At 38.6% G+C, this 24,615-nt stretch overlaps 1 protein-coding gene across 2 annotated transcripts in view; it reads right to left on the reverse strand.

Annotated features, from left to right (window-relative positions):
* Nucleotides 1-24,615, reverse strand: part of DMD (dystrophin) — a 1,179,964-nt gene that overhangs the window by 979,206 nt on the left and 176,143 nt on the right. Inside the window, exon 1 of one of the 2 annotated variants that reach the window (XM_032100881.1) lies at nucleotides 24,269-24,582. The exons of the other annotated variant lie outside the window; for it this stretch is intronic. Within the exon in view, the coding sequence (XP_031956772.1) occupies nucleotides 24,269-24,311 (43 nt within the window). The 5' untranslated portion in view covers nucleotides 24,312-24,582. Of the gene's footprint in view, nucleotides 1-24,268; nucleotides 24,583-24,615 lie in introns of those variants that run through there. 2 annotated transcript variants of the gene reach the window in all.

Raw genomic sequence — 24,615 nt, forward strand, 5'->3', positions numbered from 1 at the left:
GAGCAACTGTGAAAAATTACTATGAACAACGAAGGTACATGTACACAGAAGTGATCTCAAAAGGTGACAGGAAAGTGGACTTTGACAGATTAAGATATTATTCTGCCTTCCCTGTGGGTTTGCTTAACTTTCAGGATTCAGTGGGAAGTAGAGCAACATGGATCTGTGTAATGTGGAGGCTGGTGATGAGGCAGACAATCTATAAATTATCTTGCAAACCAAAGCAAAAGAAAGGCAAAGGGAATGACCAGAAAGAAAGAAGTGGTAAAAATAAATAAATGAAAACAAGTCAGAGAAGCTGAGTGAGAGGGAGAAAGAAAGAGATGAGGAGAGCTGAGAGATTCTTATTTACCCTCAAGTCATGGGTTTACGCTTGTCTAACTGGCAACATGATTAGGCCAAGCTCTCCTTATCAGCAACAGCTAAAAGTGAAGGATAGACCACACAGATGAAAAAGACTTATTTGCTCACCCAATTCTATTATTTTTATCATCAGACTTAACCAGTTGTCCACGAACCAGACCTCACACACACAAGATGAAATTTTACTGTGCATTAACTTTTGAGGAAAAAAAAAACTCTACGGCTTTCGGATTACACATTGAGGGGTTTTATTTGGATGTACTTTTTTGGTTAGAGTTTTAAAAATCAATCAGTGGTGTTAGATTTTCTCCCCACACTGAGCACCTGTAAGGCTTGGAACATCCAACCTTTGTATCCTGAAATGCCTCACCTTTGCACTTGTCAAATTAAAGCTCACTTGTTCTTTTCTATCCATGTTTTTCTATATCCCTTTTTTATATCAAGCTAATGGTGCTTTAATTTTTTGCTCACATCTGGAAGCCTGTACTTGAATATTCCACACACCTGTACATGACAGTTGTAAAGAACAGATAGGACAGAATCCACACCAGGAAAACATTATCATTATGCCATGCATCTTTGGGCTCTGTTTATTTAGGATTTTATCCCTGGTGCAGACTATTTCTTGGAGAGAGAGAAATCATCTATTAGGTACGTGTCAGATACTAGCAAGCCTCAGAGCAGTGTCAACAACAATCCTTCAGAACAGACTTAATTCAAAGTCAGTTACTGTCATCCCGAAAGCTACAGAGACTCTAACTCCAGTTTGCTGTCAATCATAACTCCAGATTACATTTTCATTTAAGTTTCCTACTTAGTAGTCTATTCTAAAGCAATTTTTTTTTTTAATTGAAGCTTTACTGTGGGTTAAATCCTTACTGACTTCAACAGAGAAAGTAGCAATAATCCTAATAAAAAACTGTTATGAAGCTAATTTTTCATTAGGCTTTTAGTTCACCCCTCACCCAGTTTCCAAGCTATACAGCAATGCTGCACAGAAAAATCCAAACTGGTCAAAGTTAATTTTTTGAGTATGAAAAAAAAGATGAGAAAAATGAAGACCAAGACTTTACTATAACCTGGTTTTGTCTTTGTGGGTATTTCAGATTTCCAAGACCACATTGATCAGCTTGATTTTTAAAATTACTAATTACTTTTTCTTAGTAAAGTTCAAATATGAGATTCATAATATATTTTCAGAGGAAATAACATGGCTTTTTTTTTTTTTTTTTTACACACTACCTAAAATAGTTAATAGATAAATATTGAAATGTAAATGACAGTACTACTAACAAACTAATCACTGCTTTGTGAAAAGCTTTAAGGCTTTTTAATGAAAAAAATCATTAACCACTAAGATATTGATCTCAACTATAAAACACTAAGCTTAAGTTATAGCAATATAGACCAAATGATTAGGTTTCAATGTCATGTTGCCACTGGTGCAATGTCATTACTCAAGCTAATTTTATACATGATACAATTATTACATGGTCTTATGGATTTTTCATCACTTTTCTGTGTATTAAACTAGACATATGAGACAACACCAAATCATAATCACATTTACAGTTTGAGCTCTACTGTAAGCAATTTAATAATAGGGTTCATTAAGGTTTGCAGGTTTATTCCAAGAAAAAAAAAAAAAAAAACAAAATAAACAAAACCTCAAAAGAGGGATTCCTTAAATTTTTGGAGACTGGGAAAGTAAACTTTAGAGAACTGTATGAGTTCAGCTTGGTCCACTGTTCCTCCTTAACTCCATGAGCAGCAAGCATCAGATTTGGATTTGGAGCCAGGTGGGCTTTTTTGAGTGTTCTCATGTGAAATGTGAAAAAACTCACCTGATCTAAATGCAAACACCCAAGCTTTCCCTGATACCAGTTTTGAATAGTTTCCACCAAAACATGCATTACAAACATTCCCACAAACCTGTGGTTCTCTACTCTGTTAATGAATCCCCAAGAAGGTCAAATACATGAGCTCATCATAACATGCCTATTAAACAACAGTCAGAAAAGGAACAAGGTACCTTTAGTACTTAAAAAACCCTAAATCAATGTATTCCTAGGGGTGTATATAAAAACATTATTTTGGTGGAATTTACTGCTGTGCTTCAATGCTCTCAATAGCATTTGCTTTTTTGTGTCTCCTACAGGACAGGGCTGCTTTATTAGCAACAACAAAAAAATTCCTACAAAATACAGTTTTTCTACTCTGTACTGTTAAAAGGTCACTTCTCTGGTCACCCTTTTTGACAAGAAAGGGATACAAAAAAATTACTCAACTTTGTTCTCTTTCAGTGTTGCACAGAAAGCTTTTAAGGAAGAAGACTCTCTAATATGAAAGCCACACAAACGGGCCCCATGGAATATTGTGATTCTATGAACTAAATTACTCTGTTAGTGGGCTAATCTTTAATCTACAGGGAACCAGACTCTCTGATCCTTGTGTCTATTTTTACACATCACAAAACAGCAATAACACTTTGATACAATTCATCAGACTTGGCCATCAGCTTCAATTTGGGATTGGGGCTCTCTGGAGAAGCACTGTTTTAAGCATATGTTAAAGCTCAAACTAACACTTACATAGTCATACATTTGTTCAGATGATGTCTGTGAGCAGGTTTCTCTTCTGAGGTTTCAGCTACCATGCTACTCCTGATCTGTGTCTACCGGGGTCAGAAGAGTGACATGAACCATCCCTGGCAGAGAAGATCACACAAGTTTAACTTTCCTTGTGAACAAAAGTCTGGCATATGCACTAAGCAGTACTAAGAGCAGCTTCACCTGCCCGCTGCACAGTGAGCACGCAGGAGAAGATACAATAAGCCACTTTCTGATTTAGAGATTATTTTTTAAAAGCCCTGCTATAGTTTACAGCCATTTCACATTTTCTGTAAACAATCACAAATATCAACAAAAAAATGCAGTGACTGCAGTGCTGCACAGAACACGAAGAGATGGTACACGATGGCACTTTGTCACAGAGCCAGCACCCTCTCCCACGCAACGATTACCCCTGACAATGAAAAGGAGATTTCATGGTCTTCAGTCATCAGCAAGTGTCTGGCCTCGAGTCTAAAGGGACATATTGAAATCTTCTCAATTCTGTCACATTTACTGAGCATCACAGCACCTGTCAAAAGTATCTCTCAGGTACAAGAACCAGACAAAAAAGAAATATTAGATAGAAGGAATCAGGAGTAATTTAGCCCTGATACCTGCAAAAGCTCACATGGAAAAGGTCATCTCCTTGATCAATCCAGGCCATGTCATACAGGCTCCACAGCTTTTATCAAACCAGGAATATCAATCCTGAAAACTTTAACACTTAATCCTGCAAGAGAAGCTGATATATGAACTGTTTATTTCCATTTCAAGTTCAGATGTTATTCTTATGCAATCTGTTCAAGCAAAACTTTTCCATTTTCCCCCAACACGCAGTCACTTGGCTGGTGAAAGCCAACTCTGATTTTCAGAGCTAAGGAGTGTTTGAAATCCAAACCTAAAATGTACAATTCAACAAATGAAACAAAATTAATCCCTTTTACAAAATAAAACCTTCTGTTCCTTGGTGAATCTTCTTAAAAGACTAACAAACTAATTAACTAGCAGTTAGTTGATTTGGAGGAGAGGGGCTTTGGGGAACTTGGGTTTTTGTTGGGTTTTTTATAATACTAAACTCCAGAATTATGGCCCCCGATTGATATTTTGCCTTCTTAAATTCAAGGAATTTTAGAACATCTTTATCTCTCTGGAAATTTTAGGTTAGTTACTGGACATTTTGAGAGGAGTAGCTATTTCTTCCTTTATTCGTTATTCAAGATACCTCCTTTTATGCTGTCTTCTATAATATGGCTCCATTTATACTCTAATGTATGCAGAAAATAGAGACATAATTAAATCTGGAAAGAAGCAACATACTCACTGCTCTGCCATTACACAGGCTCAATGTGTACACACAAAACCTATATACTACCATATTCAATTTCCATACTGCGTTTTTTTTAGACTCCCACTTAACAAGCCTGTCATTCCTCACAATGGTTTAACAACTTTGTATTTGTAGAACAAAATATCCGTTTTGTGTGATGCTGTTTTCAACACTATTATGCCAGGAAGTAGGCTTCCCCCTCCCATTCTTTCAAATGTTACTCTGTAACCTTTATTTTGCATTTATATGTAGACCATATAAGTGGTTAAGTTTAAGGCAGATATTGCCATTTACAGTGTATTTCACCAGCTGACAATGGGAACTCCATGGATTCCAAGGGGCTTGGGGTTTTTTTTTCTGTGGAGGGGGGGCTGAAATATGATTTCTGGTGCTACATTGCTCACAAAAATGCTTTGCCAGCGCTTCTTACTGTCACTGTTCTGTAGCCAGGACTCAGTTACTATGTGAAAGGCTTGAAAGCTGCCACAGAGGAAAACACTGCCACAATTCATAGTAAATGTCCTTGTGGGCGCTGGAATGTTAATATGCTGCATACTGCAGTGAGGACAGGGCATCCAAATAGCTTCAAACTATTATATCAAGTTAAAAATTGTCCACTGGTAGCTATTTAAAGGTCATTAGTTACTTTATAGATATATATATAGTGCATGTATTCAGCTAGCAGAAATCTGGTACTACATTGTTGGCCATAAAGGGAAAAGTTGGACAAGTTCTAAATAGAGATCAAAGCCTGGGCCAGATCCTCAATTAAAGTCAAATGAGTTATATTTATGCATGCCAGCGGAGGATATTTTACAGAGTGCAGAAGACTTTGTATCAGAGCAAGAGTTAAATGACAAACCACTACTGGTGTGACTGTAATTCTAACTGTTCTTGTCCAAATATTCAAGAACTGAGTTGAACAAAACACTAAAAAACAACCCATGACATGTTGATTTTATGTGTCATCTCACTTCCTTATAAATTTTATGCTCTTTTTGGCTTCAGAAAAAAATGAAATTTCACAAGTAATAGACAATGACAGCAATGTGTAACCTGCTTCCACCTTTAAAACTGATCTATGTATTTACAAAAGCAACTTCATTCACCAGCAGCAAAAAAACCTGTGGATGACAGTATAGTAATATGCAACATTTGTGGTTAGAAATTCCTATGGTTTTGGGTAAGATATTTGAGTATCTTGGAAAAGGTTTGTTTGTTTAGCTTTTTGAAGCTAAAAGAAGGAAAATAGGTAAGTAATGTTTTACTAAGGTCACAACCCTGAAGAGAAAATTATTTCATTTCTTTAACAATGGAAAAAAAATATGATTCTTTCTGCTGCCATTATTAATTTGGCAATGCTTTGGTTTTCGTATACATATGCTGCATAGTAATAAGTTCCTTTCGAAACAAACAGTATCAAACAGTGCAAAAAGACTTAACAAAAAACCCTTCAGGTTTTAAGTTTGTGAGTGAAAGGAAAAGATAATAGGTTGCCCAGGGCAGTAGAAAACTGAAAATATCTTATCAATTTTATATGGTTGTCTTATTGTGATTTACAGGGTTGGGTTTTTTTGACAAATAATCCCACATTCTACAATAAGAAAAAAAAATTAAAAAATTTAAAAAAATAAAAGAAAGTATTTTCTGCTCTCTTTTGTCACAAGTAGAGAAAAATCTGAGAAAAGAACTACGAGAAAAGGACAATATTGGATGAAGGGGTGTAGCGATAAGGAGTGATGAAGGGACCCCAGGCAGGTGCAAAGGAGGATCTTTATTGCCAAAAACCTGGCCTTTTTAGGCCATTAGTCAATTATCAGTTTACATACTTTTTAGGCACAACAAACCCAATTTAACCAATCACCATACACCACGGTGTGGGCACGAGGCATTCACGCAGCATGCCTCACTTCCTCTATCCTAGCTGAGTCATTCTCCCACAGTCCATTTCTACTTAGGCTAAGTAACAGGCTGGAGCCATGATTTTACCAGGCCTTCCCTTTACAAAGCTTTACCTATTGGTCACAAAGGGGAACTGAGAAAATCTATCAAAACAAGAGTAAAGCAAAAAGGAATGAAACAGGCTTTATACAGTCCATATGGATTAAGACCCACATATTTGTAGTTCTGAAAAACAGAAATTAATGCTGGAAACATTTGCTGAATCATATTTGCACTTTTTCTTTTAAAGGTCAAAGAGGTGTATAATGGTTTTGCAAAGAGAAAAAAAGTCACTGTAAAAAGGTCTGTTACTTACTATGCTTGCTCTGTAACACTAAACCAAAGAGCAATGAACTGTACTTTTGGAAACTCTAAGGAATTACCTTTTATAGCTGAAAGGTCAAAAGAGAATATGGAAGACCAGCTATTAAGTTACATGGTCTTTATGTATCGCTCACAGTTTGTCAGTGAATTTATAGGAAATTCCATGCTGGAGAACAGAGATAGGGCTTGTTCCCTTTTAGCATTTAAGTAGGAGAACCCAATCCCTTTGGCGTACAACTCTCCCTCCCCCATGCACACAATCTTTCCAGCATATTTTCTTGCTCTTTTACATTTCTGTACCTATTCAAAATGAACACAAGCCAATTTTATAAGCACTTCCCTGCCCCTCTTGCAAAGCAAGAGCTGGCACAAGTACAGACTCACAGCAGAGTTGGGTTAGGGCAGCTGGCACGTAGTAGCCGTCTCAATCCTTATATGTTTTTCGAAAGCGCTTGTCAGTCCATGGGAAAGCTCTCTGAAGCTGAATGAGATGGTGGGAGGGGCGGTGATAAAGGAGCTGCACTGAGAATGTCATCTATTTAAGCTGCACTCAAAGCCTGGACATTTTGTCTAGGGCACATCACCGAGATACTGCTTCACTGTGCTGGCTGGGCAGGGACTGCTTCACTTCCCTTCTGCCCAGACAGAGGAGCCTGCAGATCAGATAGAGCCACAAAGAAAGTTTTCCTACCTTGGACACCAAACTGTTGGGATCTTCAGCATTGAATTCTACAACTTATTGCCTGATATACTCCCAAGAGCGGTTTCTCTGCCCTTTGCCTGCTTTCTGCACAAGGGATGTGAACAAAATAAAACCTTCTATACTCCCTAAATCAAATCTTCTTCTTTAGATCCTTTATCCAGTTCAGAGCTATCTGGCAGATACTATCCCCAGTCAGAGTCACAGGGAGAAACCTCATTCAGCATTCCAGCTTGGGATCCTCCCTGGATCGTAATTCGTTATGACGTAAGATAAAGTTTTTACAAAGGAAATGCCTCACAGTAGTCACTGCTTAACCACTACGGACCAAGATTAAAATTGTTTCTTTTATTGAGGAGAAAACCAAGGCAACTGCTGGATTATTGTGGGAAACACTATATCATTTGTGCCAAACAGAAATGTTGGTCCATCTGGCCCATTAGGAGTCTATGCTCCAGTTAATCCAGGTCAAATCTGTTTTACTTCTGTGCAGTGGAAACTATTTTGAGAAGGTCTGTGCAGCGCCTACAGATTGAGACAAACAGCTATGCAGATCTTTGAGCACAATTTCTGCGCAACAAGAAGAATAAAGAGCCTTCTGCTCTATGTGCCATGAAATAATAGATCTAAACTTGTCAAGGCTCATTCTTGATTATATTGTTGTGTTCAGAAATTATTATCTTTATGTATCATTGAAAAGCAGTTCTAATGATTACAGGGGACTACAATCTGGAATGCTTACACTGAGAAAATAACCAGCCAGAATGGTGGCTCACTAAAATAGAGTTAAACATGAAATAGAATTAGCAGAGCACTCCCAAGGGAGTGGTTGAGGAGCAAACCCCACTGCTGAAACAAAATAATAAAATAAAATAAATAATAGTTTCCAAGTTAGAGTTTTCAGTGGGGTTTTTTTTTTAGGAAATTCATGGCACTATATCTCTGTTCTAAATTAAATATGCTTAGGACATTCTTTGTAAAGTAAATGTATTAATACAGAATAATATGGGCTGCAAGGAAGGCCATCTAGTCCAACACTGTTCTCAAAGAAGGGCCTCCTTCAGAGCTAGATCAAGAAGCTCAGGGCTGTAGCCGATTGAGTTTGGAACCATGCCAAGGGAGGAGATTCTACAACCCCTCTGGGCAAACCCCTTTGGTGCTTCACTGATTACACCCATAGTAAAAAAAAAAAAACAATATTCTTAGTAACTTGTCAAAATTTTCATTTTAGAAACCTGTTTCATCCTTTCTCTGTACACCCCTGAGAAGAGTCTGACTTAATTTTCTTCCTAACTATCTATTAGACAGGAATTAGATCCCTTCTCACCCTTTACATGGCTGTATAGTACGGTAGTTTTAACTTTCATCACTAGGTAGAATACGCTTTTGCAATCAATACAGTTCCCTACAGTTTTGTAATGATGGGATTTTAGGCCTTTCTCAATTTGTAACTAACTATGGACCTTGTTTTAAGTAAAAGGAGAACATCCTATATTCAAATAATTTCTCTCTTACACAAAATGTACACATGTCCACAGTATATCATATTCTTAAACCTGTGTGGAATTACCTAAGTTCTCTAACGATACCTAAAACAAACTCAACAATTGGTCAGGGAAACCATGAGAGGCAAAGTTAAGCTTTAGCCATAAAAACTGAGTTAAGTAGCATGCTTACACAATAATGAGAATACAACATTTGTGACATGGTTCTTGAAACCACTTCCCAAATTTTGAATGAAGCCTGTGTTAACAGGAGAAGGGTGAATCCATGATTATCAAATGCATATTTGAATCAGTCCCTGATTGAGCTACACACAACCCCAGTGCAAATCTCCTGCAAGTTCAGTGTTCTAAATCAGGAAGATTGTTAAGCTTGCAGATCTACCTTTTGAGTCATTTGTAGGGCAGCTACAAACAAGGGAAAAGGGCTTTTCTCTTAGATCCAGAATGCTCTATATTATCAAAGTGTGAAATAGAAACATGGATTAATTAATGAGAGGAAAAAGGGCAAATGAAATTATATACCATGGATATTGAAGTCAAATTGCACAGAACAAGGAGAAAGCAAAGAATAATTTCTTTGTTGGCTGATATGCCTCCAGAAGTCATCTCTAAAGACCTGAGTGGGAATAGTTCTTCAAGGCATGGCAAACCCTGAAGTGGGCTGGAAAAGCCAGTGACCCTCATGCTCTACCAGAGATACTGAATGGAAAAATAATCAACCAAGGGTAAATTTGCAGACTCCCACAACATCTGTTCCCAGCAGACTTGTGGGCTCTCAAGAGTTTAAAGGAACTACAGTGCAGTTTCAAGGACTTAATGGGAGGCAAATAATGGCAATTTTGAACACTCCCTCCACAAGCTTCAGGACAAGGAGAGAGAATCATCACAGACACTTTCCACAGTATGATCTAAGTCAAAGTTGTTATCAAAAGTCTTTGAACACAGGATTGTTGTGCTCAGCTTAGGCATATGAATAAACCAGAGAAGCTGCACTCAAGGAAGCTTAACAGTAAATAGCCAAGTGAAAAGGCTTGTAAGCTTATAAGTATTTCATAGAATTTTAACACTAAAGGTAGTATGCATTAAATATGAAAGCCATACTGAATTTCCCACCTTCTCTAGCAAAATACATCACATGATGTTTTCAAAACACTGGGAAATCCAAGCATTTTCTTCCTAATATCTTTGAAAGACTTTTTTCTCCCACTTGAGAATGTGCATTAGGTACACAGGAGAAATTTCTGTTTTTCTCTATTGCCTCTTTCTTCAGTATCCAAGTAAATATCAAAAAGGAAGACTGAAAACACAGTAAAAGAAATTGAAGATCCCTAAGGAAAAGAGATAGGAGTTTTTGCCAAGGATCAAAAGGGGATTAAATATATATGGTCAGCTAAGGAATTATTCTGGGAGAAGAGATTTACTGTAAAACAAAATTAGCTCACACTTGAATACACTGTAAAGTCTGCAAGCCTAATACTGAGGAGCCATCAGACTTTCCCACCCCATCATGTCGAGCACTTTGCTTATTTTTCTTGGCTCAAAGGATTCACACCACACCATGAGATTTATATTCTTTTGAGGTAAATGGTAAAATACTATAGGTGACAACAGTCATTTTAGCAGATCAAGAGGCAATATTATCAATACCATGGAAATAAAATCCACAGTAACTCCTGTTTGTTGCCAGATGACTAAGGGTCCAGAGAGAATTTTCTTCTGTTTTGTTCTTTTGTGATGTTAGTTTTTTCTAAAGCAGTAAGGGAATAAGATCCTTTCAGACAGGGTGAAGGGATTAGTGTATCTTGCTGGTGATTTGGGATCAAGACTGGAATTGTCTGGGACGTTTCTTAGCAATAATGAGGAGTCTGTCTGAAAAAAGGAAGAGAGGGATTCAATATCAGTAGCCACAGAAAATCATGTTACTACTTAAAAATCTCCCAGTTCTTGACAATAAAGAAAGAGAGAGAAGAAAGAGACTTAGCAGGACGTTTACCAGCAGTCCCGTTACCTGCAGGCAAAGGCAACCAAGCCCAGTACAATTTGCCCATTCTTTTTTTGTGCCAAGCCATAACAGGCCCCATAGCATCTTTTACTCAAACTATGTAAAAATTTAATCTAATTTTTTATGGGAAGGTGGGAGGACGAGGCCAAAAGGACAGCCAAGGCAAATCAATTGGCAAAGGAGAGCCAGTTCCATGCAGTTGGCAAAGCAGCTTATGGGCAATACTACTCAAAAAATGCATAATGGGAGCAGCCCTGAAGGACATCCAGCAGCCCTGGCCCCACAAAACTGGGGCATTCCTTCTCCCTCCCTCAAGCCTCCAGTGAATACATTTCTGTTTCAAAAATGTGTGGGCCTGTCAGGCTTTGGCCTCAGCCCCAGTCTGAGCAGCAGCTTTTCCTCTGTGGCTTTCAGCCTCTGGTGCACAAGGTGCACGTGTCCAACCCGACAGAGAACTGAAGGCAGCACCAGTGCCGGTGACAGAGCTTCAGTGAGAACAAACAAGCTCATAACAAGTCCTGCCTGTCCACAAATGAGGCTCAAATCAAAGATGTGTAATACAGACATCCCAATGTGAGGTCTAAATTAACTTTGTGATTAATTGAACCCATCACAGTTTATGCATAATCTATAATTTATGCCATGCTGCATCAAGCAAGCTAGTGGTTTATTGTACACACAGAACAAGATGATTTAGATTATAAGGGGACATGGTGAAGTGACATACAGCAGACTTGTCAGGGAGGAAAAGGGAGGAGAACTAGAAAGGGCTCTGGGTGAGAAACCTGTGCTTTCTCATCCTTGTTATCATACTCCCTTTTGTGAAACCTGTAACTCCAGCAGCAAGTTGCAAATCTGCCTGCCAGCTAGCCTGGGAAGACATGGTGACACAAGGATGCAAATTAGAAGTAAGGGTTAAAATGAGCTCTCATATCTGCTACTCCTGCTCATATTTCTTTAGGGTTTTCTTCACCTTACTTTCTCATGCAAACTCTTCACTGGCATGCATTATCAGGGCAAAGCTCTGTGGCTGACATGCATCTCAGATCTTTCCTTGAAACCTCTCTGGCTGTGTTCTGGCTGACTTCTTCCCCCTCTTTGCCCCACATCCTGCTGCAGCCCCAAACAGCCTTCCTGATTCTACTTTTTCATCAGTTCCTACTGTCCCCAACATCCCCTCCTCTTCAGGCAGGCTGCACTTACCACAATCTTTGTATTATCAAAACAAATTCCTTTAATTGTTTTGTAAATATATAAACAAATTTATTGTAAATATGAGAAAACATGAATGCATGAATAAATAACCATACAAACTGAACGCCTATGTGCAAGTTGCCCTGCTAGTGTTTGAATTGCATTGAAAGTCAGCTCTTGGCCTCCATAAAGAAATCTTGAGGTAGAAAGGCTGTGTGTATAAGGAAACCTGAGGGGAACTGCATTAGTCCCAGAAACAAAGGGATTCACTGATTTTTCTGGTGGAATTCTGACTGGCTTGCAGCACTGACATTTTTGTCTGTTAAAAGTGATGATATTGTTAACAGTCAGGGCCCCATAAGAGGGTTTCTCTGCGTGAAGTCAGGCTTGAGTGTTACACTTAATCTGCAGTTACATTTTAAATTGCATTTATATTATAGCTTAATTGAAGTGTGCATACGATTTCCCACAAATACTGCTTTCAGCTGTTATACCATATCAATAATAATTAGAATGATTTATACATTCATTCCACTCAGATCACGTGTGATAGGCTTCAGAATAACTAGATCTTTTGACAACAGCTGTAAGAGCTAGTAACTGCCACTACCATCACATGAGGTGCTTGAAGCTTCATAACCTCACCTCTAGGACTCTTTCTTGCAACATCTTTGATCATTTTCAGCTATGACTGCAGCCCTTGCCACACCATGACTTCTCTTTTCATACAGGAAATACATTCTTGCTCTCTTCTGCCAACCTAATTTCAGTATTCAAATTCATTGGGTAAAAAATAATCACGCTTTTGTTTACAGTGATTACAAATTCACAATCCCGTCTGGGCCTCAGAATTTTGCACAGCATATTGGCAATTAATATCGAATTAATGCTTGTAGACCCACTGATTGTATTACATATCTACAAAGCAGACTGCCGACACATTCATTTATATTTCAAACAGCACACTGTAGGCTGTATGGTACAGGGAGTACATTGAAAACTCTTAAGAGTATTCCAGACTCAGGTACAACAACTCCCCAGGAACATATTCTCACAAAAACGACCAGCCAAACAACCAAAGAGAAAAGCAAACCTAGAAAACCAACCCCACAACAACGACAACAAAAAAAAAATCAAAACTACAACCAAAAATCCTTGGGGGAAAAAAAAATCCAGGGGTTTTTTACTGTGTAGAAAACACAGAATTAAATCATCATATATAAAATAATACTTCCTAGTGTTTATCTGGAAAAGGACTCAGGCAATTGCAGAGGGTTGTGCTGCTTCTGTGTGAGAAGGAAATGGTGGATTTCTAAAAGCAACTTTCCATGACTGGTCACAGCTGTAGGTTTAGCTGCAGACCAAAAAACAGGTTTCAGTGGATGCAAGTTAAAATACAAAGCATTACAAAAAAACAAAATAGGGAGGATGAAAATTTGTGTGATGTAAAACTGAAATAGAATATAACTTTCAAAGAAGTGGGATTGACTTAAGGAATCCTGGAAGTTGTGACATGCACAATACATTTTCTTTATGGCTCAAAAATACTCTGTCTTAATGAAAAGCTGTTATATAAAAGTACATCTTATAAGTTTCCAAAAAGAGTCCTCAGGTTTCTAATAGGTTCCCAACTGGGAGCCTTTCCCATTAGAATGGAACTGAATGACTTCTGATTATAAGTAAATATTTCAATTATCACACTTACGGTAAGTTTTAGCATTTAACTGAGCTACAGATTCATGTAATCACATGATATGCTACTTCACAGTTCAAAAAGCAGATAATTCTTTCTTTGCTGCACTTTAACAAATGAAAAAAATAACATTAAAAATAGGGCTTATAACTCAGGTGACATAAACGACTATGGCCTGGAAAAATAATTAACATCTCTTATTAGTCATTACAAACACTGATAGTTTCTTGTTACTAGCAAATAATCAGGAAGCAAAATGAAATTGCTATAATAACAGATGATAACAAAAATTATGCAAACATAAGACTGATACAGAGAAAGATGGAATAAACAGAATTTATCTTTATCTAAAGGATTAAAGTGGCAAAGTTCTCCACAGTATTTCTATGAGAGACACTGAATGTACACTCAATAAAAACATTAATTTGGAAGGCAACAAATATTTTAAAGGGCTTACTTTTGTTTCCTTGATTTTAATTTAAAGACATCGAAACTGAAAGCTCATCATGTTTAAATCTATATAAACTAAAAGTCAGTCAGGCTTTTTTAAAATTTTTGCACTCTGAGTAAATTTGCAACAAGTCTTCAAAATAATAACCACATTTTCACAGAATATGAATCAAATTAAAGTACCACCTTAGACACTTTGCTAACTTGTAATTTTTAAATAACTTTCAAAAATATGCTGATACTGATGCAGGTTTGGTGCATATACTTAATGGGTTTTGAACTTGAATATACTTTAAACAAATAATGGACATTCTATACTACATATTAATTTATCTAGATGGGCTTTCCAGAAAAGGGATATTCAGATAAGCTAGTGTTCAGATGAATACATCCTGAAAGACTAGCTATAAATTGATTTGCAGCTAGTTTATAATATGGGCACACAGGCAAATATGGACAGTTTTGATGTTTGTGTTTGCCCTGCAAAAAACAGAACATGAGAGAACCCAAATCTCTCCTTAAAGCCACTTCCACGCTAATCAGACAGGCTGCTGGCAAACAAAAGCAGTGAAAGAGCTGGTCAAAGTCACTGCAAGATGACTATTGATTATTTCAGAGAAGCCTTTGTGATTGTGGGAGGCTCTGAGAAAACGGAAGAAACCAAATGGCACTCATTTTCAAGTACAGCAAAGAATATTTGGATAACCTGGGAAAACAGCGAAGCAAATCCTCTTAAAAACCTGCAAATCATCCTTGAAACCATGTCCTAACATATGAAGGACAAGAAGCTGACTGGGAGTATAGACAGCATGGGTTTAAAAAGGAAAATGATGGCTGGCCAACCTGACAGCATTTCATGAAGAGGTGACTGGCTCAGTGATGCGGGGACAGCAATTGATGCTGTTTATCCTGACTTCAGCAAAGCTTTTAACACTGTCTCCTATAACATTTTCATTTTAAAAACCCTGTATGGACTAAGTGGCCAGAGGGGTGTATTGAAAACTAGCTGAACTGCTGGGCTCAGAGTTTGGAGCTAGTCGTACGAAGTCCATCCAGGAATCTGACAGCAGACTCATGCAGTTCAGGAACGGGAAGGAAAATCCTGCACAGAGGGAGGAATCACTGCAATGACCAGTAGAAGCTGGGGATCTAACAGCTGGAAAACAGCTTTCCAAAAATGGTTCTGGTGGACACCAAGCTGGGCATGAGCCAGAAATATGCCCTTGCAGCAGGGAAGGCAAATATTATCCTAGGCTGCATCAGGCAGACTGTTTCCAGCAGGTCAAGCAAGATGATCCTTCCTCTCTGCTGAACCTTGATCAGACAAAACTGGAACACTGAGTCCAGTGCTAGGCTCCCCAGTATGGACATACTGCAGTGAGTCCATTGAAAGGCCACAAAGAAATGATTCAGTGATTGGGCCACCTTTCAGATGAGCAGAGACTGGGACTCAGATGAGCAAGATGGGACTGCTCAGCTGGGAGCTGAGAAGGCTCAGGGGGATTTTATCAGTAACTAAATATTTGATGGGAGGGAGCGCAGCAGACAGAGTCAGACTCTTCTCTTTGGTGCCCACTGGCAGAATGAGAGACAATAGGCATAAATTGAAATAGAGGAAATTCCATAGAGACTTAGGAAGAAAAATAGATTTTTGTGAGGATGGTCAGTTGCTGGGACAGGCTGTGGAGTCTCCATCCTTGGAGATATTTAAAACCCAAGCTGACATTATCCTGAGCAACCTGCTCTCACTGACCCTGCTCTGAGCAGGTAATTAGAGTAGATGATCTCCAGAGGCGTCTTCCAGCCTCGGCTGTTCTGCGAGTCTGTGAAATTTCATCAGCTTATAGGCTGAGCAACAGTTTCTGGAAGCACTCCAAGACAGACACAACACCTCTTAGAAACTCATAATCCATCAAAAAAAGCCTACATAGATTGACTTACTGCACCAGGAAAAAATGAATTCCTTGGTTACTATTTAGGGCTAAGACATTTTTCACTTTCTAGATAAGAATTTAACAGATAAGAAGCAAATAACCTTGGTGCCTACAGTAGGCAGATTTAGGGAAAAAAACTGTCCACATTTTGAGCAAGTCCTTGCTCAAATCACATCCTTCCTTCAGTTAAGGGGAGGATTATTGGTCAAGTAAACTTTGCTTCACATTTGCCTGCAACATGTCAAGTGCAAAATGAATCAATTCAGCAGTAGCAACAGCTGGGAAGAATTGGCAAAACGACTGTTAAATCAGCTTAAGATAACAAGCAAAAATTAGCAAGCCTTCTTTGGGGAGGAGAGGGCTTATTTAAAGTAGCTAAAGCACTACAGCAATGGATATGCATGACAGAGAAATGGAAAAACAGCAAAAGGACTAAAGAGAAAATAAGAGATCTGACAACAGTATTGGTAGAAAGAGTTTGGGCTTCACAATTCAGCTGCTGTTCCCCAAGAAAAATGGGTTTGTCCTTAACAAGATGAAAGGGTGAGTGTTCGCTGTCATTCATTTTCTTTGAAAACATAAAATGTTTCCAATTATGGTTTTCAGCTGTAACAGTTGAAAAACATTATTAAGTTAGCAACTGTGCTAAACCCAGCAGTAATTCTGAATTGATTCTGTAAAGACATGCCTTGTTTTGAACAGGAAATAGAAATGGACAACATAATCCAATAGATTTCCTTTCCCAAGGCAAAAATGTGCCCCATCTTACATTCTCTAAAGCTTTACATCCATCAGGTAATCTAGACAGAAAAACCACTTCACTGAGGATAACTTTTACTCTCAATAGAGAAATTCGATATAACTAAGTACAAGTTCTACTTATATGCCCTCTAGAAAGCATCTTGATTCAAGCAACCTCTTTCAAATCTATGCTAGTATCACTGAGCCATCCTGTATGCAAGGATACAGGTATCATGGAATTTTAAAGAGTTATGAAAAAAAATTTAGATTTGTGATGATGTCTTGTATTTATAAACATAAATTCATTTACAGTAAGTTTTTTGTTTACAGCAAACGTTATACATTCTACTGTTAGATATTTGCTCCTAGAATCCACCCCTTATTTCACAGTTTTAAGTTTCCCTCCATTATTCTTGTTAGAGCTTTCAAAACTGATTTATTTAATTATTAGGAAGAACAGAAAGGTCAGAATGAAGCCTACAACAAGCTTGTCCTTTACAGACTACTATAAAAGGAACTGTTCTCATGTTTTGGCGAGAAAACAAGAATTCGTTTTTGTGAAAAGTTATTTGGCTTCACCTTTGGTTTCCATTCAACATCCAATGCAACCAAAACTTTCTCCTCTGTAAACAGTGTATAAGCAGAGCAAACACTTTAATCTGGATCTTCTGCATTTTTGGAGCATGACTAACCATCAGTCAACCAAGCATTTATAAATCTGATCTTAGAATTCGGTGTAAAAATATACTGATCTCTATTTCCAGCATCGTTGGCAGGGCTTGGAAGGGTGGGGCAGGGAATTAAATATGTACTAAATCACATGATAAGAAAAGGTCAACAGTAAATAAAGTCAAATGAGTAAAAGAAATACTGTTGTATTCCTGAAATCCAGGGCAAAATAATTTGGGGTTTCTTAAAATCTTCATTAAAAGCAGCACAAAAAAAACCTCAATAAACTGAGTTTTTTTGAGTTAATAAGCCTGTACACATCATATCAACAATTTCACCATCAATCCAGGATAGCTTTGTAACTTCTCAGTTTCCTCTTCTCCTTCATTTTGACAAGCAGGTGCCCTCGTTAGCTGGGCAGGATTGTGTCTGGGTAGTCCCACCTGGATTTCTCTGCAGCTAGGAGAGCCTCTGTCCTTCTTGATCCCCCCAGTCCCAAACAGTCTTGCTTATGTTTTCCTTTCTAATTAGGTGATCAGCTCTGGAATGAGTTAGGCAGCCAGGGAGGGCTGGGGACTCATTCTTTCTAAGCCCAGGAATGTGACAGGATAGCTTTATGTCTAACAGCATTTTTCCCTGTATTGAAGAAACGGACACAGATGTTCCCAGTTATTGTTATCAACAGCATCAGCCATTCATATCAGAACATGTCACAGACAATCCACCATCCAGTAACTTAATGAGGTGCTTTTTAACACCTCCAACAATGTTAACTATTTAATGGTATTAATGTTTTAGAAAATACAGTGGCTGCAATAATTTTCCCCAAGCTTAGCAACAGCTAGGTACCTTTGAGGTTTGTTCAGAGTGAAATAATTCATAAACAGTCTTTTCCAAATAAAAACTTTAAAATACTGGGGGGAAAAAAAAACAACATTGAGAGAACAAGGTGAAGGGTGTTGAAGCATTTGTGTGTGATGAGCACAGAGAGGCTTAGGAGAGAGGAGGACAGAAGAACAGAGACCTCAGATTTCTAAACAACTTCTTTGATATACACACCATCAGAGTGTGAGCTGTGTCAAAGTAGTAATAGATCTCACTGCAGAAATGTTTCTTATGAGAAGCCTGTACCTGCTTAAGACCAATAAAGAAACCTTTCTTTCTTTCTTTCCTTTCTTCCCCTGCCGCCCCTTGGTTTTCCTCCTGCCACTGCAGTCCATGACCTTCACAAGGAAGCACCTCTGCTTTGACAACAGGCTGCAAACCTCCAAGGACTAGCAGCGCTTTCTGGGAGAGAAAACTGTTGCCTCACTCAGAATCCAATCAAAACCTGAATGTACCAAGTAAAAAATAAACCAAGGACATCATTATTCTGTTTCATTGTGATTTGGCTTGCCTTCAAATCTCATACCCTGTATATCTGAAATAGCAGCAACGCCTCCATTAGTAGGGCCTTCCAACACTTTAATCAAAGTATCTTTCAGAATAAAAAGGCAGAAATGTCAAATTCCCATCACCCTTTAAACTCCCTCAATTCCCTGTGCCACACAGAATTAAAAGCCCTACCCGGGGATAATTTCCCGTACAAACCAGTGTGCAGGCACGCAGACACTCTGCCACGTGGGCAGGTGCCAATTTTAGAACATGGCAAGCCCTGGGGTGGTGGGACAGGGAGGCTCCCTGTGGGCACCCCATGCTCATGGTCACACTCCTGCACCCCATGTAGCTGATTTCTCACGCATGGTAACAACTCCCACATCTTATATAAGAAATACAGGTGTCCTGTACAACAATGCTGTGTACCTGTTCCAGTGCACATTATTTGCCCCTCTCCTTTCCAAGTTTCTATTAAAAATATCAGATGCTGGCATTTCTGTTTTTACTGGGACACTTCTGAAGGCCAAGAGACCCAGAGTTTTCTCAGACCTTACTGACATTCAGAGGAATGAAGTGGTTAAAAGAAATAGGCACAAAGGAGTTGATTAGCCTGACTAAAACTCATTTTCTCTCTCACTCTGGGGTGCTCACAATACCATTAGGTCCCCAGAGTTCTTTCAGAATATTTTAGCAAAGGCAAACTAAGCAAAATGTGATATTCTGGATCCACATTTAGGTCATTTCTACACGCTGAAGCTTTTTAAGCTTATATTTCTTTTTCTTTTTTTCTTTTTTAAAGGAAACCTCAAACCATTATGTTACATCATAGAAAACTACTCTAGGGGAAAAAAATCACACCATTAGGACTAACATACTTCTGTAATGGTTTCTTTGAGGATACTTTTACACTATATCTTCTTATTTTATTATCATTGAAATTATGCTACTTTGTTTCTGCTGAAAATGATGATCCCTTAAAAATGCTTCAAGAAAGAAATTAAGTATAAATCTGATATCTTAACTTTTATCTTGTATGAACATATCCAAAATTACAAGAATATATGCTTTTGCTCACATAATATTATTTCTTTCTCCTACACATGCTCATAATATTTAAAAACTGTATTTTGCTCTTCAGAATAAAAGACTGCATACACCACATATGGATTACTTTAAAAATACAGAATTAGAGAAAGGATCAGAAAACCTCTCAAATATTATCAGCCTCATGCTCTAAATAATATCCCATAATATGACTCGCAAGATGAACCAAGAAAAATTATGACTTTCTTAAAATGCAGCTTATCTGTCCTTCAAAACACATAATTAAAAATGTTCTGACTTGTTGCACATGCAGTAAGTAACCTAGAAGGAAAGTCTCTGTGGTCTCTGCAGCGAGTACTCTGAACCCAAACAACTCCTTTGCTCCATGTGTTTTTCTGGGAAGATGAAGGATCTTGTTCCCTTGTGCAGCACAGTTGGCAAGACGTTCTGGAAAGCCACACTCCACTAACCCTTATTTCTGCTTTCCACAAAGCTCAGTCTTTGATAAGGCACAATTATTTAAAATTCCCAATGCTGTTCTGCTTCCCCTGGCAGTGATACAGTCTTACCACAAATGCATCCTCTTTGACAGCAATGTGATGTTATAAAGTTCCACTAAATTTATTGAGGAGTCTTTATCCAGCAGTTAGCAATAACACAGTACAATAGTTATCCTCCTAAATGATAATTAAGCTTTGGGGTAACATTTAATTGAAAAGGTACTGTGAAAACCAACAAGTCAGCTTTTTCAAATCGAGGCTGCTTGGTTCACAATACCATTCAATGTGATTTTGTCTCACAGTAATCCATGACAAAAATATGAGTCTAATCCTGTTTCCTCTGGAGATCATTTGAAAACACTTAACCCCATGGACAATTCTGTGGTTTGAACAATTTCACATTATTAGTCTAGGGTTAACCTTTTTCTAGAAAGACTGTACCTTTTCAGTAATAAATAGCATGATCTTATCAGTAACTATTCTATTAGTAACATAATGGACTTGTTTCCTTTAAAAAAAAAGTTTAAATTTTCACAGTATGTAGCATGGTCTTAAACTCCCATTCCTTGAATATAGTCCCCAGATCAATAACTCTGTTGGAAAGATCCATGGGCAACTGTGATACCCATGGGCAGTCTGAGGATCAGGGGTGAGGGAGCAGACACCACATAGGAGCAGACAGGACGAAGAACCCTCCTGCACTAGCTAGGGTGTGACTTTCCAAGTTCTCTCCTTACATCCAAAATCCAAAGAAATTTGCTGTCATGCTCCTTGTATCTCCCTGGGTTGTCTTGGACCACAGCAGTTCATGTGGCCTGGCAGGAGCAGCCTGCCAAGCCAGCATTTCCCTGCAAGGTGTGTCACAGGGCTTGTTCTGGAGGAGCTTTGGTGTGACCCCGGTGGCCCACACACCCACGGCGAGTCTGTGCCCACCAGCCAAACCCAGAGTGTGTCTTTGAGTTCAGCTTCCTCCAAAAGGGATGCAGGGCATACCCTCTGGGTTGTGCTCTGGTGCACAGTCATAAGCAGGGAATCTAACATCTGGGAATTCACTTCAGGAATTTCTGATCTGAGCTGAGGCATGAACCTGGATGGACCCCTGCTACAGTACACCCATGGCATCCTGTAAGAGACCCCTTGTGGCCACCAACTTTCAGGCAGGATTAATTTCTTTTCCATGCTGGATGATTAATTCTATTTTTAGTCACTACTTTGTGCAAATCCAAGCAGAGAAAGAGGATGCCTGTGTGTGACTGCAAGCAGAATTTGGTTCCATGTCAAAATAAGGACACAGAAAGAGGATTAGATCTGCTAGAAGGAAGAAATACAGCGTATGATACTGAATCCCCTAGGCAGACTGGCTTCTGAAATGAAGTTCCCAGTAATCTCATCTTAATTAAAACAAAATGAAATTTATGATATCTCATTTCCCCACCACTTTATTATTTAGGTGTCATTGTCAAAGACTCTGCAGAAATCAAGGAAGAGACAGCCACTGCCCCAAGGAGTTTCCAGTCTAACTCAGGAAGAAGTAAACACTGAACAGCTCAGGAAAGAAAGCAAAGCCCTCGGCAATGAATAAATACCTTTATATTTTCACAAAGGTCATTCTCAGCTAAAGTGAGACGAACCCGTCTGTACTGCTGTGGCACAGGGGAGAGCAGAATACAAAAGGGAAGATGTGAGTGCAGAGGTGGATGAAGGCTTGAAGAGGGGCCATCAAGAAAAGAGAAAGGATGGATTTAAAAAGCAATACAAAGGTGTAAGTAGCCACTGTCACCTCTAAGAGCAAAAAGTTTTCATCAAATATAGAAAGAGAAGCAAAGGAATCATAGGCAACAAGTAGGAGATGTGACATGTCCTCAATGAAGGCAGTGATCAAATTTGGGAACATTATTTTGGGCACACCTTGTCACAAAGTGCAGGTACAATTTTTCTCATTTTTATTAAAATAAAACTATACAAACCCCTCGAAAATATCATACAAATTTTTGAAAAGAAAAATGTCATTCTCTTTAAAAGAGTGAGGATACAGCTGAGGAAATCCTGGAAATCCATGCAGCTAAATAACTCCCAAGAAGTGCTAGGACATCACCCTTTCATTTTAGATCTGGGCATAGTTACATAACACAGTTTAGCAAGTGATTTAATAGCTCTTGTCATGAATGCTATTCATCTGCTAGATGCAACTCTGGTTTCTATTCTTATTTTACAAAACCTCTACAACAACTTGGTTTTTTTCTTTCTTTCATCCACTAATCTACTACCTCTTCAGAGTGAAATTAAAACTTTTGAACTAAGCAGCAAATATCTTTCCCCCTTACTTAGCAAGCACCTGTGCAACTTTCCTTGCAGCACCATCTCTTCCCAAAGGCTGAGGACAAGAAATCTGGGATGATATAGTGATTCCCTTGGAGAGAAAGTATACAGAAAAGTGAAGAAAACAAATTCTCCTTATTCCTCTCCAAAGAGGAGTGCTGAAAAATGTTGGGCACTATGTGGCTTAATCTAGAGGGTGCAGTCTTCCTCTTGCTAACCAGAACTAAAGCCCGAGAAACCAAAGACATTTCTTCTTCCCAACTGTACCCCCACTATTTCAGAAGTCAAGAAAACTTTCTCATAATTATTCAATATGTGATAACGATGATCTCCCTATTCTACCTCACTTGAATTTCCAGACCATGTCCAATAAGTAAAAGGTGTTATCACTGAAGGAGCTCTCTTAGAAGTACGAAACCATCTGGAAAATTTATAGCTGATTTAAGTTTTACTTATTGTGCAAAAAAATAAAGTTTGAGTTCATCTTGCAAAAAGGGAAAACAAATATGGCATAAGACCCCAACTGCACCTTGAAATTTCCTGTTTTAAGCTTCCTTCCTGTCAAACATAAAAAATTTAATCTTATTTATAGACTGCCTTCATCACAGGGACCATGCAGTCTATTATATGCTATGGGAATAAATGATAGCATGTATGTATTCCCCTGCCTTTTATGATCAGAAAATAGCGAAAAACAGAAATTCTATTATTATAAAGATACAGAACTAAGCTGGAAGATGAAGAGCCAAAATAGGTTATAAACAGGGGGCAGAGACCATAGATTATGTCCAGATAATACTGACACTTCTCTTTTCACTGGCACAATCTGTCCTGAGAGCCTGGGTGCGGGAGGAAGAAGAAAGATCATCTGGGAGCATGGTAGATGGATTTTAAAACTCTCTGTCATTCTTTCATTCTTGGCTCTCTTCAGTCTCCTGCTCTTGGCATCCTCTGTTTTTCTTCTTATTGCACATAAAGGTTAGTTTTAAACCAACAAACAAGTGCAAGTCTGGAGAAGATGCCTGTTTTGTTTCTGGGACGTGCATGGGAGAGCTCAGCTGCTGCTTGCTTCAAACTAAACTGACACCCCCTCATTCAGCTGATACCAGACAGTTCAGCGACCAGAGAAGAGCTCTCTTACCCTGTAAGTTAATATTAGGCAATGAAACTGCCTCTGCCATTACAGTTCAAAGAAACTGATTACTCCTTTAATGTGTTGCCAAATTATTAGAATAATGACACTTTTTTCAAGTGTATTGGTGTGTCTCCTCAATTCTCACTTTTTTAACCCCATGTTTTAGTAACTGTTGAACTTCAGAAAGAAATGTGTTGTTTTTCTTCAAAGGAGAGCTGGGTAATATTTCAAGATGACTTCTTTTATATATAATGTAAAGGATATTAGCCCCCTAACAGAGAAAAAAAAAAAAATCACTTTATTTTCCCCCTCTGGTGCTCTCCTTTAGACTTGGAAAATAAATATTTAAAAATGCATGCTGTTAGTGGGCTGTGCAGCACTACACTGCTCTGTCAAAGTGAATATTGTGATAAATTATGTCAGTCTGTTCATACTTACAATCATCTTCCACTTCCTCATACCAAAGCATGTGAGCAGACATGAAATCTCTCCACAAAACAGAGGAAAAAGAAAACAACAGCAAAATATTTCTTGGCAAAGTATATTCCAACTTTGCTGCTCCAGTAGCTTTTGCTGAATTAGGCTTGTCCCTGCATAATGCCAGATGTGTCCCCGCACAAGCCCCAGCAGCTCTGCAGAGGAGAGGGCAGGAATCACCAGGGTGGGATGCTGGCTGGGTTGGCTGCCGGCAGGGTCTGCGGCGTCCCAGGCAGGGAGAGGCAGGGATCCTCACTTCCACCCAGCCGGCATGGTAACTAATGCCAGTGCTCTTTGGAGGCCCCTAA

This window comes from Corvus moneduloides, chromosome 2 (genome assembly GCF_009650955.1).
Source record: "Corvus moneduloides isolate bCorMon1 chromosome 2, bCorMon1.pri, whole genome shotgun sequence".
In the NCBI taxonomy this organism is placed as follows: domain Eukaryota; kingdom Metazoa; phylum Chordata; class Aves; order Passeriformes; family Corvidae; genus Corvus; species Corvus moneduloides.